Source organism: Denticeps clupeoides, chromosome 18 (assembly GCF_900700375.1).
Source record: "Denticeps clupeoides chromosome 18, fDenClu1.1, whole genome shotgun sequence".
NCBI lineage: Eukaryota > Metazoa > Chordata > Actinopteri > Clupeiformes > Denticipitidae > Denticeps > Denticeps clupeoides.
This window is the reverse complement of record NC_041724.1, coordinates 9,916,992-9,935,577: the sequence shown is the minus strand read 5'-3', so window position 1 is coordinate 9,935,577 and position 18,586 is coordinate 9,916,992. Positions and strand designations below refer to the sequence as shown.

Below are 18,586 nucleotides of genomic sequence, written 5' to 3'. Positions count from 1 at the left end.
CTTGTGCTGCTTGTGGGCCATACGTCATGTGCCCAGAGACAGGGGTGTGTGTGTGTGTGTGTGTGTGCTGCTGCTGCTGCTGCTGTATGTTGTCACATTTAGGACAGGAGGCTGCTAAGATCCCTCTGCTGGATCTTTTTAATGTGCTGTAGGTTTAGAAGTGTGTGTGTGTGTGTGTGTGTGTGTGTGTGTGTGTGTGTGTGTGTGAAAGAGATCCTGTGTGAATAATGCAGCAGCTATTTTACTTAACCGTGTCCTTTTGAAATCTGTGTTTGTGTGTGCGAGAGAGTGTATTTTTGATGTTAACTGTGAGCAGTGTTGCATCAGGTGTGTGCTGTTTACTCTTTCCCTCTCTCACCCAGACTCACACACACAGACACACACACAGCCTCCACTCTGCATGGGGACCTCTGGTCCTCAGGGTGCGGTGATGCAAAGGTGTGCCACTTTTACTTCATTGTGCACCTTTTAATGTGTGTGTGTGAGATGTACTACAGTTTGTATGTATCGTTCAAAAACTATGTTCAGAGAGCATGCGTCACAGTATGCATCTGTGTGTATGTGTGTGTTAAGAAAGAGCATGCATACATCATTCAGAACTGTGAGCATGTGTTGGTTTTGTGTGTGTCCGAAATGGCGCCTCTCCACTGTACCCCTCTCAGAAGTAAAATTAGCACGCTGTGGCGAAGTCTTGATTGTTTCGGAGAAAATGGATCCTCAGAGCCCCGTAACTCATGAAATCATGAGTGGCGAGATGACGCCACCGCTCAGCATGTGTGACCGACGCAAAAACTCGGCTTCAAAGACAGCGGTTAAATTTAGCAGAGTCCCCCAGCGCTGGATTATCACCTTTAGCTGCTGGTGGCTCTGAAACAACAACAACAAATTCGTTCCTGATGTTGGGGAAGAGCAAAAAGGAACATGGAAGAACAATGGCCGACGTGCAGGAGAACACAATAGAAAGTAAAACAAATAGCTGCGATAGTCGGGCTTTGGTGGGCTTTGAGGGGAGAAGAAGGCATTATCGGCACTTGGGGGAGAAATCAAATTTTTCTTTGATCTTCAATGCGGAGGAGAGGTTCTGAAGACACCAGAATGTGCCCAGGGAAGAGGGGATGGGCGAAAGCAATTTCTGGGTGGTACGGAGTGACTGAGATGGGAAGTGTGCTTAAAAAAAAATGATGTATTTATGTATTTTTTTCCACCTTTTTTAAATATTTTATCACCAAGATAAAATTAGATGCATGTACGTACATCGCGGAGCAAACTTCAAAGCATGCCTTGACTGGAAGGTTATAATTGGCAGATTAGCATATTCTAATATTCCATACATCCGCAGCAACAGCTGATCGGTACAACCAAGTCAGCATTTTACCCAGACTGCCCCCTCATCTCCCGCTTTTTTACACTGTTTTAATATACCCTGATCTTAAGGCACCTTTACACAGTGCAACAGGAGTTATTTAAGTTCATCATGTCAATTTGTACCGTACAATGATAAATGTAACCTAACCTGACTAAAAATGGTCAACTAGGCATGATGGAAGCAAATAAAGTAAAGTAAAGTGATTGTCACATGTGATACACAGCAGCACAGCACACGGTGCATACACTGAAATTTGTCCTCTGCATTTATCCCATCTCCCTGAGTGAGCAGTGGGCAGCCATGACAGGCACCCGGGGAGCAGTGTGTGGGGACGGTGCTTTGCTCAGTGGCACCTCAGTGGCACCTTGGCGGATCGGGATTTGAACCGGCAACCTTCTGATTATGGGGCCGCTTCCTTAACCGCTAGGCCACTCGTTAGTAGTTAGTTGGTTATATATTATTTTTATCAAATGGTTTCCCCTGTGGACATGGGACACAATTTTGCCACAGAGGCGCAAAATCTACAAGAGACTGTCAGTGACCTCCAGAACAAGGTCAGAACAGCTAAACGGCAGAATTCAAACCAGATCTCTTTCACTGTCGTGCCACGTGTCACTGGTTCACAGTTTCTGTACAAAGGCACTCATGTCAGCATATAACAGACATTAGAAACTCAGAAAGTGATTGTTTTTGTCATTGTGATACACTGCAGCACAGCCCACGGTGACACAACGACATTTGTCCTCTGCATTTAACCCATCACCGTGGTGAGCAGTGGGCAGCCATGAAAGGCGCCCGGGGAGCAGTGTGTAGGGACGATATCTTGCTCAAGGGGACCTCAGTCAAACCTGGGCAGGTCCTTATCCTCTAGGCCGCCACTTCACCACAAAATACAAAACTGTGCCAACATTTTGAGTCACCCTTCTTCTCTCGTTGTTTAGAAAATCAGACAATATGCATAGTTATTCAGTGCAACATGTGCAGACATATTTGGTGCCGCATGGTGTGTCACTTGTAGATTCCCATCACCACCGGCTGACATGCAGCCCCAAACATCACAGAGCATCCAGGTCCATGATGGCTCTGGATGCTGTCCTGACCTCTTCAAAGCAAACATTTACATGGCAGAATGAGAAGAATTTGAACCGAAAATGTCTCCTTATAGCCTCCTGGCACTGGTATCCGTCCAGTTCGTGTGTAATTTGGTGGTAAGGTGGCCTTTTTCCTCCCTTAAATATAAAGAATCATATAAACAGTTTTAATAAAAGCGTACCAGATGATTTAAAATGAAATTTATGTGTTAATTGGGGGGAAAAAACATTTTATTAGCATTTCTACATCATTCCTGAACTCAGGCCAGCATGGATAAAACCTCACCTGAAGTGTCCTTTTGTCCATGGATTTTATGGATTTTAAATCGAAAATATGATATCTGCCCCAAAAGTGATTTTGATGCAGTCAGTTTCATGATTCTGTTATTTATTGTGTAGAAAATGAATCCATGTAATTTGAGTCGATTTGTTTTCCTTCAATAAGTTCAATACTGGACGGATAAATAGTAGTACTGATGATCCGTCCCCACCGGTTCCAGCATCCCTTGTTCGTTCTGCACTTTTCCTCATGTATGTCTTACTGTAAGGGATCGTCATAGCAACCTTCACTTCCCTCAGGGTGCCGTTGTCGCGCTCAGGAGGGGTTAGTGTTCTCCCGCCGCGTCCAGCAGATGAAGGACAGCAGCCTACCGCAGGCCACTATTCTGTCGTCCCGTGTCTGGGGGCCCTGTTGACCTGTAGCCCGGAGCCCGGTGGGTGAGCCGGCGGCAGGACGGGGTGGCAGACGGCTGCAGCTGTTTGATGTCGCCGACCTTTTCCCGCCGCTGTTTGTATTGCCGCAATGAAATGAAGGCTTGTTGTTTTTTTTGTTTTTTTTAAAAAGCCAAAAAAGTTTAACAATTACAGGTCAGAGAACGGAACCTGACCATGATGCCGTAATAGTCAGCCATAAAACTGGCCCCATTCAGACTAGTTCTGGAGCATCAGCAAATGTGGGTTTTAACTTTGCCAGCGACTATTTCTTATTCGTTTTGTAAAATGTTACAAATGATATATACATATCGTATATATATTGTATTGACCGAAGTACAGCACAGCACTCAGCATCCAAAACTTCAGGCCGAAGATTTCTGTCAAAACTTTGTAACGCTATGAGAAATTCACAGCAATCAGCGTGAGAGTGAATTTTTATTTATTTCTTTATGAATAATCACAGATTTTTTTATGAAACACACATACACACACAGGAGTGCAAAACTCATGGGGCGGGTGTGTTGGAGGTGGGGTAATGAATGACAGCGTGGATGGATGTCGGGCTGCTTAGGGCCGGCCTGGGTGGAGAATTGCGACCATTTATTCCCATTCTCCTCAATAAGAGCGGCGTGCGGAATCCATAACAATATCATCAATCCACACACACACACACACACACAACATGGATGTAATTTATATGGTAATGCAAATGTTGCCGGCCAGATTCACTGTTGTAATTGATTGTGTGTGTCTATGTGTGTGTGTGTTTGTGTGTGTGTGTTTGTGTGCGTGCACGCTTTCCTAATCCCTCACGGAAAACACATGCTAATATCAGAGAGGTGTGCAGGGTGGCAGAGACGCGCGCTCACACACTCTGACAGCCGGCTTTGAATGAAGGAACACCCTAATTAAAGTACATCAAATGCAGCCTGTCGCAGACGGAGAGGTGTGAAGGTCAAGGCCATCAGCCTGAGAGTCTCGGGTGAACACGAGATGCAGTCAGATAGCCATATTCTCTGACATATTCTCTGATTGGGAAAACATCATTAAAATACTTATAGGTGTAATGAAGGAACATTGCATGTTGCGTTTTACAAATTGGCATCTGTATTTGTTGCAGTTGCTGTGTGAAGTAAATAAAGTTCCTGAGCATAAATCTCTCTCTGGACTGAAGCCTCCAGGGTCACGTGAGACTATCAGGGTCATCAGACTTCATGTCCGGTTCTAGTCTATATGTGCAGCTCTCAATGCTGGCCCATCATCAAGGCAAATATTTACATCATACAATTATACATATTATACACTGTTAAAATATATTATACATTTCTGTGTATATATATATATGTATATCTACATACAAATGTGTCTATAAAATACATCTATATATAAATATTTATTGCGATCAATGTATAGCTATAAAAAGTGTTTGAAATACATGGTACAGTTTTGAATATCATTGCTCAGAGAATGAAACTCGAGCCAAGATGTGAAAGTGTTTTTCCTTTTTCTTTTCGTTTCTCTTCCTCGCCATCTTCCTCACCATTGCTTTAGCACTCTGTGTCACCTGATTCATGTATTTGTTCCCATGGACTTAATCACTCATAGAGAGGCTGAGAGTTTTTTAGTCCAAGAACCGATCCAGGACACGTTAAAATGATCATTTGCATTAAGAAATAGACAATGCAACGTCTCTTTTCTAGCATTTCTAGTATATAACCATGCACTTGTTATTTGTCATAAAATAAAACATATACATTTGCTTAACTCTACATATGTTATATTTATATTATGAAATATGATTTTACAATATTTGTTCTATTGCACGTTTGTCGTTTTTTTTGGTGTACTTAAAGCATTTGAATGACAGTATCTTGGGGTTCAAAAACTTCACGGAAGCTGTTCAGCAGACAAAATGGCCTGCTGCTTGTTCTCATCTGATACATACTTTTTTTAATCAAGATTCGTTTGTGTGATTACGAGACGCGTAAGCCCGCACTTCGGCAGCAGGCTGCATCGGCTGATGCGCTTTTGTCAGCACTGCATGTGCCACACAAAGTGGATTTGTATTTCACAACACATCCGTAGTGGAGGAAACATCAGAGCAATTTGGTGAGGATTAAAGCTGGCAGAGCTGAGGGCAAAGGGAGCAGGCTGGGATGCGCGAGAAGTCTTGAAGTTAAACATCAAAGCAAGACGAAAGAAACGCAAGAAAAAAACGCTAATGCAAAATATTGTAACTTACTTAATTAAAACTTGTTTCTGATGCTTCTTTTTGCAGTTGCTAATGAATGCAACAGCAAGAGGATGGGTGTGTGTGTGTGTGTGTGTGGTGCATGCACGGGCATGCATAAATTTGTCACCGGCCATGATCTGTGGACCTTAAGTGCTGCAGCAGCACCAGGCTGCATGCTTAATTACAGTAAAATGAGGAAAGATGGAGGGGACAGAGGCTGGGAAGAGTGTGTGTGTGTGTGTGTGTGTGTGTGTGTGTGTGTGTGTATATATACAAGGACCTGGTGAGAGGTAACCTGTACTCGTGTTAAAGACAGGATCGGCACTTTTTTGCCCGTTAGTGAGACCCCTTCGCATTTCAAATTTGTCCCGTGTGCTGCTGTTTAGTCGTTTAGCGCTGACCTTCAAGGCTCTGACTACTTACACCAGTCAGAGTTACTCAGTCGGTGGTTACTCGCTTAATAGGGTGGTAGTAGCCTAGTGGGTAACACACTCGCCTATGAACCAGAAGACCCGGGTTCGAATCCCACTTACTACCATTGTGTCCCTGAGCAAGACACTTAACCCTAAATTGCTCCAGGGAGACTGTCCCTGTAACTACTGATTGTAAGTCGCTCTGGATAAGGGCGTCTGATAAATGCTGTAAATGTAAATGTAAATGTAATATAAAGTACAGGTCAAAAGTTTGAACACACCTTCTCATTCAATGTGTCAGTGTGGAGTTATGTACTTAACAAAAAAGCAGTAATCAGAGCAAAGAAACTAGAATGTAAAACATGTTTTCAGTTATTTCACCTTTTTTGTTAAAACTATGAATGTGTTCATTCATAGTTTTGATGCCTTCAGTGAAAATCTTCCAACATAAATGTTCATGAAAATAAAGAAAACACATTGAATGAGAAGGTGTGTCCAAACTTTTGGCCTTTACTGTACCATATTTAATTTTAAACTATCACAGAGAAATACGCTATAAAATAGATAAATAGATAGATATTTCCACTTAAATCTAGTCACGTTGTCTACATTCAAGTGGAAAAAATCTGCCAAACCACTAAGAAACTTTTAATGCCAAGATTTATTGGAATGAGCATACTTTTCTACTCGTTTGCTTTGATATCCCAGTATTTTTTACAGAGTGCAGGAAAAACAAAACTAGTTTCCGGATAGTCCTTGATAGTGGACCACCCTGACCAGCATGAAAACCCTAAATAAATTGACCAAACTTGCTAGTTAAAGCTGGTATTTGCTGGAATGATGGTCAAACTAGCTGGTCCACCAGCTTTAGCTGTTGAATCTGCTCATATTCTTCAGGTGAGAGAAATGATGTTTCTGTGTATATGGGTGTTGAGTCCTTCAGTACCGGCTGTATGAATCTAGATGCATTTCAGAAGTTGGAAATTTCGACATTGCAAATCATTTTTTGATTGATCATAGGTCATATGTCTCAAAACATTCCAGCTAAGCACATCAAGAGCCAGAAAACTAGAACTGGAACAAACCGGCCCATTTAGAGTCGATGGAATGGTCTAAAGAAAGGGGGTGAAAAGGTAACTGCGGGGTAACGAGTGTATTTTTTCCATTCCCTGGTCATCGATGTCCCCATTTCCACATACTGGAAACACAACACAGAGCACAGCAGTGAGTCAGATGCTCGGTGACAAATTTCCATGTGTTAGTGTTGTCGGTGTCCTTGTCTTGCTTTGATCTCTTGCATTGCAAGGTTTTTGTGCTAATTCCTGTGTGCTAATTTGCTGCTAGTGAGCTTAAGATAAGACCTCGATCTCCATAAACCTGGTTCTTCAGTGCTGTAATGGAAACTGTGTTATGATGACAGTGCCCTCCCGGGTCTGCAGACACCGCCAGGCTCTCTGGTCCGGCACGGTGCAGGTGTGGTGCTGCTTCAGCTGAAGGGCGGGGCCGGCGGCGCATGATGAATGGCTCTCATTAGGATGATAATTTGTCACTTTCCGTCTCACTGGCCTCCAGCTGTCACCGATCCCCTCTGTCTCCCCACCTCCTCACCGGACAGATGGGCGGGGTGAGCGGGCGACACGGCCCCAAAAATGGAACTGGGTGCGGCAAGATCGCTGTGGTAGAGGCAGTGAAGGCGTTCCATTAAACTCCATTTGATTTGGTTCATGCACTTTGGGAAAGATAAATCACAGAGCACCTCGATGTGATGTTGCCTTTCAGATGGGCTTTTCTCAAACTAAGTTTATTTTTTCCCCTTCATTTGTTGAATCTGCATTTGGGCAGGTTTAGCTGCTAGGGTGTCCTTGGAATATTTTAACTACATAAAGGGTCTCAGTTAGGTGTTGTCAAATTCTCCTGTGGAGAGATTCTTCTCAAAAATGTTCCCTTAGTTTCTATTGTGTTGCTGGTGTAAGATGTTGGGTTCATGTAAGACAATTTTCCATGGTCGGGGGCTTGGAAAATAATAAAGCATACTAAAGTGCATGATGAATAGACTGGGAAAAATCATGCAGACTCAGTGGAATCCCATAGTTCCGCAAGCTCTTCCCGGTTTCATCTTCTTGTGGGCTTAGTTTATCAGGCTTGAAAATTATGACGGAGACAAATCACTTTGCTGACTCTGATGAATAATGTGGAAGTAAATTTAAAGTGCAAAACAAGGATGGGTTGGTTGGAAACCGCTTATGACATCTTCTGTAGGTTTTGAGACGGCTTGAGATCTAGTGACTGAAGGTCATATCATATGATTCATTCTCAGAGATCCCGTGGCACGAGTGTGTTGCAGATGGGCGGCCTCATCATCATCGGGACAGGAATACCTAATCACCGGATAAAGTGGATTATTCCAATCCAAATGCTCACCAAATACCTCATAAAATGAGAGAGAATTGCATGCCGGTGTAGCGATACGGGGGCTGCAGATGTGGCCAGATGTTCCCTGCAGGTTTCAGGTAAAGCGAGAGCACAATTCAATACACCAACTGGCGAGATAATATCCACTTCAATTACGGCCAACTAATATTAAATTCTATTAAATCGGAAATGAACTGGTGAGAAATTAAAGACTAATATTAGTTCACTTGTGTTCGTTTTTGATTAAAATGTTTTCCCCCGCTCTCTCTCTCTCTTTCTCCATCTTCCCCACAACCTCTCCAGCTCCCGTTGGCTTTGCCACTAACTCATTTATTTGACTTTCCGTCCTGTGTCTGTGATTAGGGAAAAGGGGAATAGGAATTTTGGACTAAGTGGATTTTTAGGAGCGTGTGTCCCACATGACCAGCCAAATCCCGTCAGGCCGGATGAAAATAGGTCTTCACGCTGGTTTTCTTTCCGCCAAATTTGTTTTTAATTCACCAGTGAATATGATAGTATTTTAGTCCTGTTAAATCTCTATTAAGATCTGACATGTATGCAGCTGGGGGGGATTGCGAGGCAGAATTGTGTTCAGACCTATTTTTTATTATTATTATTATTAATTTATTTTGGCACATTTTTTGTTCATGTTGTAATGGAGCCTAAAAAAAGTGACCTTCTCACCAAAGGAAGGGTGAATGATAAGCGAATCACACAGCACATGACAGATTGAGCACGAGCCGTCAAAGACAGTTCACGTTACCCGGCAAAGGTCGTCCCAGACGTTATTGTCCAATCATGACCACTAAATTGTTCGGTCACATGACAGTGTTTGTCAAATGCTTCCCCTCGGCCACACGTTCGTGGCAGATCCACAGATCCATCCAAGTCCGCCTCCCGTCACCGTGCCCTGTGCTCTTGTGATGGTCTGTCACTTGAAGGGGAGATGGAATCATCTAGAGAAACCCCCCCCCCCCCCCTGCCCCCCCACCACCACCGCCGCCACCGAGCCTTTGTTCTAATAACATGAAGCAATTTACACTGACCTTTATAAAAACGTAGAGAAAAAAATAAATTACAATAGTTAAAAAATGCCCTTGGGCCTAATTGCAAAGGAGGTTAACTTTGCTATAATTGCTTTTGGCCATCCGACGCAATTTTTCTTTTTTTGTAATTAAAGGGATTTAAAAATTTAATAACCTCCATGTTCCTTTGGCCCAGCGTAACCGAAACCCTCATTACCGAGTCAGCGGCCTGTTGTAAATAGCCTCCGCTGACTGATCAAATGGGATTGTTCGGATCAATTTACAGATCGCCCGGACCGGTAAGTACGTGGCCGTGGTCCATTTTTAAAACCAACCTGGCAAAACGGCGTCCACTTCCTCTCACTTCCCTTTCTGCCTTTCTTGCTGCGCATTGAACGTTAATCTACGTTGTTGCTTTTTTATGTGTTGGCTCCTCTGCTCTTCTGCTTTCATCCTTTTCTTTCCACTCATCTCCTTTCTTCCCTTCCGCCATCTCCATTCCTCCACACATGGAGGAGCCAAAGGGCACAACTGTTCATGCCTGGATATTCACCCAGCTTAGAAAGCCTCTCTCCCTTCTTGCTTTCTTCTTCTCGCTTTGAAACATCTGAGAGTCTAGCTCTCTCCACCTCTCTCTCTCTCTCTCTCTCTCTGGTTTCGTCACACGTGCAGGATAAACCTCCTGTTATCTCGGCTGCTCGCACACCGCTCCTTAGCAACAAACCCCTGTCCTGATGAGCCTGTTACTGCCAGCGCTCCGCCCTTCGCGGCAGAAAACAGCGAAGACTACCGCGGACTGCTAGTAGCTTCCCGCCGCTCTGCTGTTGTCTCGTACGAGGTTGAGAAGTGTGGAGTATTCCGCGTCCTTGGGGCTGATTGCTTGTTATTTACATGCCCGCTTCGTATGATCTCGCACCTCTCTGTTTTCAAAAGCAACAAAAAAGCTGCATTCAGTCTCGGTGCTGTAATGAGCATCTACTTTGCATATGTAAGGTCCCTAAATGTCCTGATGGCCACGTTAGTATTCACGTCCACCCTGCATCCTTAAACAGTGTCCAGAGAGTCTCATGTAAGGATGCGTGCTGCTTGTATAGAAGGAGCGATGCAGTGGAATAAAGGGGGGGCTTATAACTGACTGTGTGTGTGTGTGTGTGTGTGTGTGTTTAAATATTATGTATGTATTTACCTGTGTGTCTCCATGGTCACCTGTTTGTAACATGTGCGCCTCTCCTCCTTCTGTCTGTCCATTTCTCCAGGTCGCCCCCCCCCCCCCACCTCCGCGTCCTCCAGCCTCCTGCCCCCCGCCCCCTCTCCCCCCACCGCCCCCATGCACCCCATGCCCCCGACCATCCGCGAGTGCCAGGTGCCCCTGCTGGACAGCAGCTCCGCCCGCACCATCCTGGAGCCCCACCCGGGCGACGAGATCTCCCACAACTCGTACCTGCTCCGGGCCCAGCCCCCCACCGGTAAACCCCTGTCTCTCACTGGCTCACACCATTCGGTTCACCTGACAGGCGGCTACGTTCTTCTGTCTTGATGTGGTTGAATGTGACCTGGGATGATGGGAACCAGCAGGATTTCACAAATATTAACGTCACAAACGAGTCCAATCGCTGCAAATTTTCTGCAAATGTAACCAATGAGTCACAGTTTACCAATCCTAGCACACTCTTATTCTCATTTGCAGCGCCAAAAATGGCCAAAAAGATCAGGAAGATACTGATCGTTCAACTTATTATAGAGATGGTGGCGCAAGAGTCTGTGTGTGGGAAGCATCAATGAAGAGTGCAGCAGTGTCGGAACATTCCTGCTCTGTGTTCCCTGTATTTGTGTACTGAGCACAGTTAGTGTTTCCTCCAGAGTCCTGTAATATTTCGAGACAGGCTTTTAAAGGGAAAGAAAAACATCTTCACAACGCCCCAGGGCGTGTTTGGCCATCATTTTGATATTTCTTCTATTCTGCGCTACGCCTGTCTCACCAACCTCACCACATAAGTATTTTAGGCCTCATTCTGTGCTGGTGGTACCAGTGCAGCTGCCCTGGAGCCAGGCTTATGGGCTTGATGGTTCATAAATTCACATTTTGCTTCTGTTTCATGGCCGCCTGGTCTCTTTCACCACTCATATTAACAATGATTTATTACAAAATTAATATTTCAGGTTATTTTGCCAGGATTGTCATAATAACACTGTAGTTCCTTTTTACGATTGAATCGAAAGCAGTCGTTTTCATTCTGGCCAGAATTCCTTTGATATAATAGTTGTAATTATGCCTGGCTGCATGTTCTGGGTGACAATTCGAGTGAAGAAGCAGCTCGGATGAAGTTTGTAAAATCTGTTGATTTCAGTGAGGATGGAGTCAGGCAGCTCCTCTGCAGTAATTAGGGTCGGTCCAGCCAAGACCCTTCATACTTGCGCTGTGGATCCGAATCTGCAACTGGGAGATATATTTAGCAGGATGGACCGGGGGGGGGGGGGGGAGCTGTTAATGTGATTTTTGGTGGAATATAATCTATTGTTAATGGCATTTGCTTCTCCTTTGATCTGCTATAAATCTTTATTATGCCCAATCAGGGGCCCAAGTTCAAGAGCAACACGATTATGCCCCTTTTAAAATGACATTACATCATGACTCTAATTGGTTTACTGTTTGGCGGAGCAACATCAATCATTTCCAGACTAACTGCTCTGTAAATAATTTCACCTAAACACTGACACCACGGCGGCTGATGGGTGGAAATGGATTAAAAGTGGAGTGGGGATGTGAAAATTGCAGCGTCTCGCAGAGCATGGAGGGCTGAGCTCTAATGATTTGAATACAGAAATCCTGGAGTTCTGCGATGCCCAAATGAATGTAAAGTGGATGCACCGCAGCCAGCGTTGGATTGCTAGGGCTGTCCTTTAGGATGCAGAATATTGTGAAATTTCTTGGCATGAATGCGTTCTGAATTATGAAGATAATTGGCAGGAAAGTTCTGCAAACAATTCCTGCCTCATTAAAAACACATTTATTCACTGAGATCAGGTAGGACCAGAGGACTTAAGGATGTGTGTACGGGTTTTGAATCTCCGATAAACTCTAATTGATTTATTATATATTTGGGTCCTCAGAAGTCCTCGTTTTATATATCCATGTAGGTTCTTTTATGTAATCGTTTTAATAATTTCACCCGAAATGCCCTGTTGGTTTTCATACATCTAAAAGGCTGTTATAGTTTAGCTTTTTTTTTAATTAGTATACATAATGTAATAATGTCTATAATACTATTCTTTTGTTATTACAAGTGTGTGTGTGTGTATATATAATTAAACTAAAATACATTTGTGCTCCAATCATCGAGCAACTTCAATGCTTTGCATGTTTGGAAGCCATGATGGTCAGTGCAGATTATCTTTTAGGGGAAGGGAGGGAAATTCCATGAGAACCTTTCCCCTTATGATGACGTAAGGGGACAAATTCCAGATTCTTCTGAGCTTCCGCTCTCTCGTATTAATGTTAAATAATCTCACAAAGTGAAATTTTCTTGATAGGGGACCTTTAAAGTCACAGTTTGCAATTGTTTTTTGTCTTTTTCTTTCTTTAGTACAGAACATATTCAAAACATTTCAAAAGCTTTCTCAAATGCTTATTTCTTTTTTAATTATAGTAATTACAGTTCTATTGGTTTGTGTCAGAAAATTACGTTTTACCTTGGAAAATGTATGTGAGTGTGTGTGTGTGTGTGTGTGTGTGTGTATGTGCACGCACTTGTGTGTGTCTGGGTCCAATTAAAAGTGTTGTGGTGATGTCGTTGTGTGATAGCAGTGGAGGAAATGAGCTCTCTGCTCGATAATCCAGCCTACTGAGACAGAGACGCCTCCATTACAGAGGGGAAGTCAGCAACAATAGCTCTCTGTGTGTGTGTGTGTGTGTGTGTGTGTGTGTGTTTGCATGTGTCTATATGTGCATGTGTGATTATAAAGTACTCATATGTTTATGTGTGCTTCAGTGTATGCTTGTGCGTGTTTGTGTGATAATTAGAAATTACAATGCAGTCATACAGATGTTGATACAATCCGAGTTTGTGTCCTTCTTAAGGAAACTTTTGGATAATTGTTAGTTGTTTAAAGTAACTGAACTAATTAAAACCAATTAAAATTAACGAATGTAACAGATAGAATATTAGTTTCAGCTATTATATATCTCATTTAACAGCTCTTCTTTAAGACAATTGCAGTTTTTTTGTCTTTTATTTATTTGTTTGGGGTGATAAAGATGAAGTGTTTTTAAATACGGTGACATGAGGTGAGCCGCCGTGGAAAGCGGTTCATGGAAAGCCGAGCTCCAGGAATGGCTGTGATGGAGCAGGTGAGGGTGGTGCTCAGCAGCATCCTCGCTCTTCTGCCATTTATTATGGATGGAGAATGCCGGCTATTTATAGCAGCTCCCTAAGTCGCATCCTCCTGCTGTGGGAATCGCTCCAGTTTTTTTTTTTTTTCCTGTTTTGTTTTGTGATTCAGGCGGGTTTTGGTCTGCTGGTTTTTACTGTTAATACTAATGTTGATGCTGCTCGCTCACTAATTGAGCTCGTAATGAAGTGTATTTTGGCGCGTTTGCTTCTGCATGAGTGTGCAATTGAGCACGAGTGGCTGCGCTCGTTGGCATGTGCGCGTGCATTTGTTCTGTTATTTAGTTTGCATGCTTGCTCGTGTGTGTGTGTGTGTGTGTGCGTGCTCGCTCAGGTGAGTGTACCAGAGTGCACGTCGGGAAGCTTGTTTATTGCCTCAGACAGGGTCATTATGACTCATTAGCGGCCTTGAGTAGCCGACGCTGCGCGTGGAATATTTCCCATCTGCCCCCAGCAACCGCCTCTCCTCTGCTTTTAGCTCCATTAGCGCAAGCCTGGGTTTTAATTGTATCCGCAGGAAAATAAAATAAAGCTGAAGGGGTCTGAGGCTGGAGCTGCAGCTGCGAGACGCGGAGTAAGAGGGGTGCAGATGGACGTGTGTGTGTGTGTGTCATGTGACCTGCTGAGTCAGTCCTCTCTGCCAGGTTATAACGTCCTCTCTTCACCGTGGGGGGACGTTACCATGTGTCTCTGACAGATAGAGTGCGTAGGTCTCCAGGCCCAGCTGCTGAGTGGGCAGGTTCGTCCGGCCGGGCCGCTGGGCTACAGCGGCGCTCGACCGCAGACAATATCAATAAACTGTTTACTCGGCCAGTGGCCGGTAAAAGGGAAAAACAAATGGCCAGCCCCCTTTTGTTCCCGCTGCCAGAAGGCCTCCGGAGCGCCACAGGGAGATTAATGCGGCGTGTCGGCGTCCCGGCTTCACGCCCCGCCGCTGCATATGCAAAGCCCAGCCGTGGCGTTAGCGCGGCCGCCAGTTCCCCGCTCAGAGGTGCTCGATGGAGCCAGCGGGCCGTGCAGACCCGTTCACAGTCAGGTGCGCGTGTAAAGTGCACCGAAACCCACGCTGGCCCGGCGCCCCAGTGTCATATTTGCAGGTCTGAAAGTGGATTAGGGCTTTTGCGCTAGGCTGCATGCATGCAAGGGTGAACTGTTCTTTTTTTATGCCATTTTAACAGACGCCCTTATCCAGTGACAGGGAAAGCCCCCCTGGAGTAAAGTGTCTTGCTCAGGGACACAATGGTAGTAAGTGGGGTTTGAACCTGTGTCTAACCCACTGGGCGACCACCACCTTGTGACATATTTCCAGAAATTCCAGAATAGTAGAACATTAGTGCACTGCTAAGAGTAGCATAAAAACATCTATATACAAGGTCTATAACAATTCTAACATCTATATACAAAGGTCTAAAACAATTCTAACAGCATGACAATATAGCAGTGGGGCAGATAATGAAAAATTTAGAATTTACATTAATTGCAACATAAATGCCTTTATTACAAGTACATTCAAATTAAGTCAGTTAAATGCACTCAACATGTGCAGATTGGATGTAAAAATTTAACCACTGCCCGTTCAGCTTGACTATATGTGTTTTCTGTTATTATACATACATACATACATACATACATACATAAATACATACACATATATATATATATATATATATATATATATATATTATTATTATTATTATTATTATTATTTTTTTTTTTTTATTTTTTTTTTTTTACCAGTCTGACCTGAGGTATCCCAGGTTTCCTTTGTACTGCAGAGATGTTTGTTGTATGTTTGTGGATCATTTGGGGATTAATCTAAATTAATCTGCCAATAAAACCTTGAAAACTGACTGGTGCCCAGTTCACGGGTTTGCATGCCTTTCACTGCAGGGGTTGATGGGATAGGACCCCGGCTCTGAGCTGTCCTGACAATAAATAGTTCGAAACCATGATAAATATTGTTTAGTGGTTGATTTTAAGGATCGGAGCAGCTCTTACTTTATTGGTCACGTGGGCAGCGTGTTCTTTGTTGGTGCCTGCAGATACCCTGCAGCCAAGCGGCTCGCACTCCATCCTGGCTCCAGAAACACATTATTATCACCAAGCTGGGGCTGATGGAGAGCCTCGGTGGCTGTTTTATAATTACACTCCTTCGTTTATCCTGGTTCTTTTTAAGCAGAGTGACTGGCACCGACATCATTTTACTTCCGCCGCTGTCCACTGGGGGCTCCTTGCCATTAAATTTCAAATGTATCGTTTATCTTACCAAATTGACATTTATGCTTTTACTCCTATTGTCTGTTGCTGCCCGCTTTTGACAATTTGTTTTCATTTGCGTCGCCAGGGCGTGCAAGTTCCAGCTCCAAGTCGCGGACGATTTCACTTTCGACCACTCGCGGTCCTGCACCTCAGGGCCTTTCTAGACTGATGCCTCAATTCATCCACGCTTTCCTCCGGTGGCCGTCGTTCACTGTAGAGCTCAGTTTATTTATTTATGTGCTTTATGTGAAATGTTCTACTAATGTTCTGTTTACTTCCGGTAAATTAAAATCTCAGATTCTCCCAGGCCCTGCTCCTCTCCTGGATTCAGATGCTTGCCAGCTGTACTGTGCTCATGTGAGGCATTGACAGGAGCAGGGTCTGCAGAAGCTGTCAATCATCAATACATGCTCCTCCCATTTTTATCATTTTTCACTAAAGCATAATTACAGTTGTAACTTGTTTATTTGTGTAAATGTATTATGATTTAATAGCACTGTGAAAATTGGGCTCTACTTCAGGAAATGAAGGAAAAATTGCAGTTTAATTGCACATGAAGAACCAGTTGCTGCTTCATGAGCTTGTTACGGTCTGCTATTAAAGATGGCTGATTTAGCCAATCAGAACACATTAGGACATGTTCTATCACTTGTTTCTTCTGAAATTATGTAACACGTTAGCCCATTGTTGGAGCAACATTTCTTATGGATGCTATAGATGCTTTAGGAATGAGAAGATCTAAAAACAGGCCTGTGGAATCTCATCTCTGATCTCCTTTCCTTCTGGGAATACAAACACACAGGAGAACCGGCAGCCTGAAGCAGAGAGCCGAACGGCTCCAAGACGCATTTTTTTATGTTATTTTCACTCTTCGGCTGTTTGTTTCATGATTTAAAACATGATTTTTTTGTAAAAAGACATGCACCATGCTGTTGCATGAAGGAGCACAAAAAAAAAATCATAAATCCTCCTGTCCAAGAGAAGAACTGTGCTGTAGCACACTGGGAGTGTTTAACGGAGGTTTGTCAAGACCAAGTCAGATCTTTAGTTTGTGTTTGTGTGTGAGAGTGCCCCCCACACACACACACACACACACACACACACATACACACACACATTGAGCTGCCGTGCGGCCATTTCACACCCCAAGGCTCCCTCAGGAAAAACTGATGATGCGTGCAGAGAAGTGTGTGTGTGTGTTGTGTTTGTGTGCGTTTTATCATTTTTTTATGAAAAGGCTGATCAGACACACATTGTTGCTTGTGTGTGTGTGTGTGTGTTTATAATATTATCTAGTAAAAGCTTGATTTTAGTCTTTTTAGAAAAAAAAACACATATCTGTGTGTGTGTGTGTGTGTGTGTGTGTGTGAGTGAGATTGAGTGTTGAAGTTGCTGTTTTTTACCTTTGAGGCTGCCAACCCGGGGTTGAGTCCTGTCACGTCTCCTTAGCTTTCCCAGCATCAGTGTGTTGGCCCAATTGCTCAGCAGGCGGCTGCCGGTGGAATCAGGTCGTCTCTCCGGCTCTCGCCATTAGAGCTTTTCAAATTTTTTTTTTTTACGGTGCCCCTCTCCCCCAGAGACCAGAGTAAAAAAAAAACTAAAAACTTTGTGTTTGAGAGCTGATGCTGCATGTAAAGTGCTTCTGTAGTTTTCGAGCACGAGACCTACAGGAGTCTCAGGGGACAGGGCAACCCACGAATGGACTTATGAATGGGTCCAGGGAGTCGTCCCTGTCACTTGTGTAACAGATTACGTGCGGTAGGGACGTGAGTGGTGTCAAATATAATGGGAGTCTGTATCAAAACATATGCATGTTTCCTTCTTCAGGTCGAAACGTGCCGTTTTATCACCAAAATATCTTTTTTAATTCTAACATGACCAATCAGAAAGTAGAGGAGGCGGGGCTTAATTCTCTTAATTTTCCAGGCATCAGAGAGACCGTAAAAGTCTTCATAATTGTTTGTGATTTTAATTCATTTTAATAGGGCACAGCAATGATAGTAATGATTCCGTTTGCAACCTGTTGGATTACGGTTGCCTGGGTGTTCATAAAACACGTCTCCGAATCCGCCTGCTGGTTTAACATCTATTTTTGTCTCACTTTTTGAAAGAAAGCAGATGGATGCGATATGAGTCTATGTACTTACGTTTAATCTGTGTGAAGAAAAAATAAATCACAATGCTGTGAAATTTCACTGTCTTGCTTGTTATGAATGTAACCAAAAAAATGAGGAGGGAAACAGGAAAGGTGTGATGTATTGTGATGTATCGACAGGATGAGCTCCTCCCAATTCAAACTTTGTTCTTAAAAATAAGTTCATCTTTAGATGTCATGTATATGTAAACACCAAAATAATGATGAGTGGGTAGTTAGTTCCTCCTCTCTTACATAGAGATAACTAGCAAGTCCTTGTATCTGTTTTGAATCTATTATTTGACGAAAGCGAGCACTCTGTATGCACTTTGTCATTTATAGCGGCTCAAAAATCAGGCCCTTAGTATTTTTGTACCAGATAATGAACCCAGCCAGGGTCATCTGGGTGTGTTGGTATCATAAACTCTCCCACCAGTCATTAGGAGAACGTTTTTGGTTCCATTTTCGACGTTGCACTTTTCCTCATGAATTTCTTCGAACCTAAAAATGAACCTTACTTCCACCATCTGACCCCTCGCTTGATCATATTT

The 18,586-nt window shown here is 43.5% G+C and overlaps 1 protein-coding gene across 8 annotated transcripts in view; it reads left to right on the top strand.

The window, feature by feature from the left end:
• The window catches only part of tenm2a (teneurin transmembrane protein 2a), a 352,857-nt gene that overhangs the window by 256,380 nt on the left and 77,891 nt on the right, over positions 1–18,586 (top strand). Inside the window, exon 1 of one of the 8 annotated variants that reach the window (XM_028959733.1) lies at positions 10,368–10,720. The exons of the other annotated variants lie outside the window; for them this stretch is intronic. Coding sequence (XP_028815566.1) covers positions 10,582–10,720 — 139 coding nt within the window. The 5' untranslated portion in view covers positions 10,368–10,581. Of the gene's footprint in view, positions 1–10,367; positions 10,721–18,586 lie in introns of those variants that run through there. 8 annotated transcript variants of the gene reach the window in all.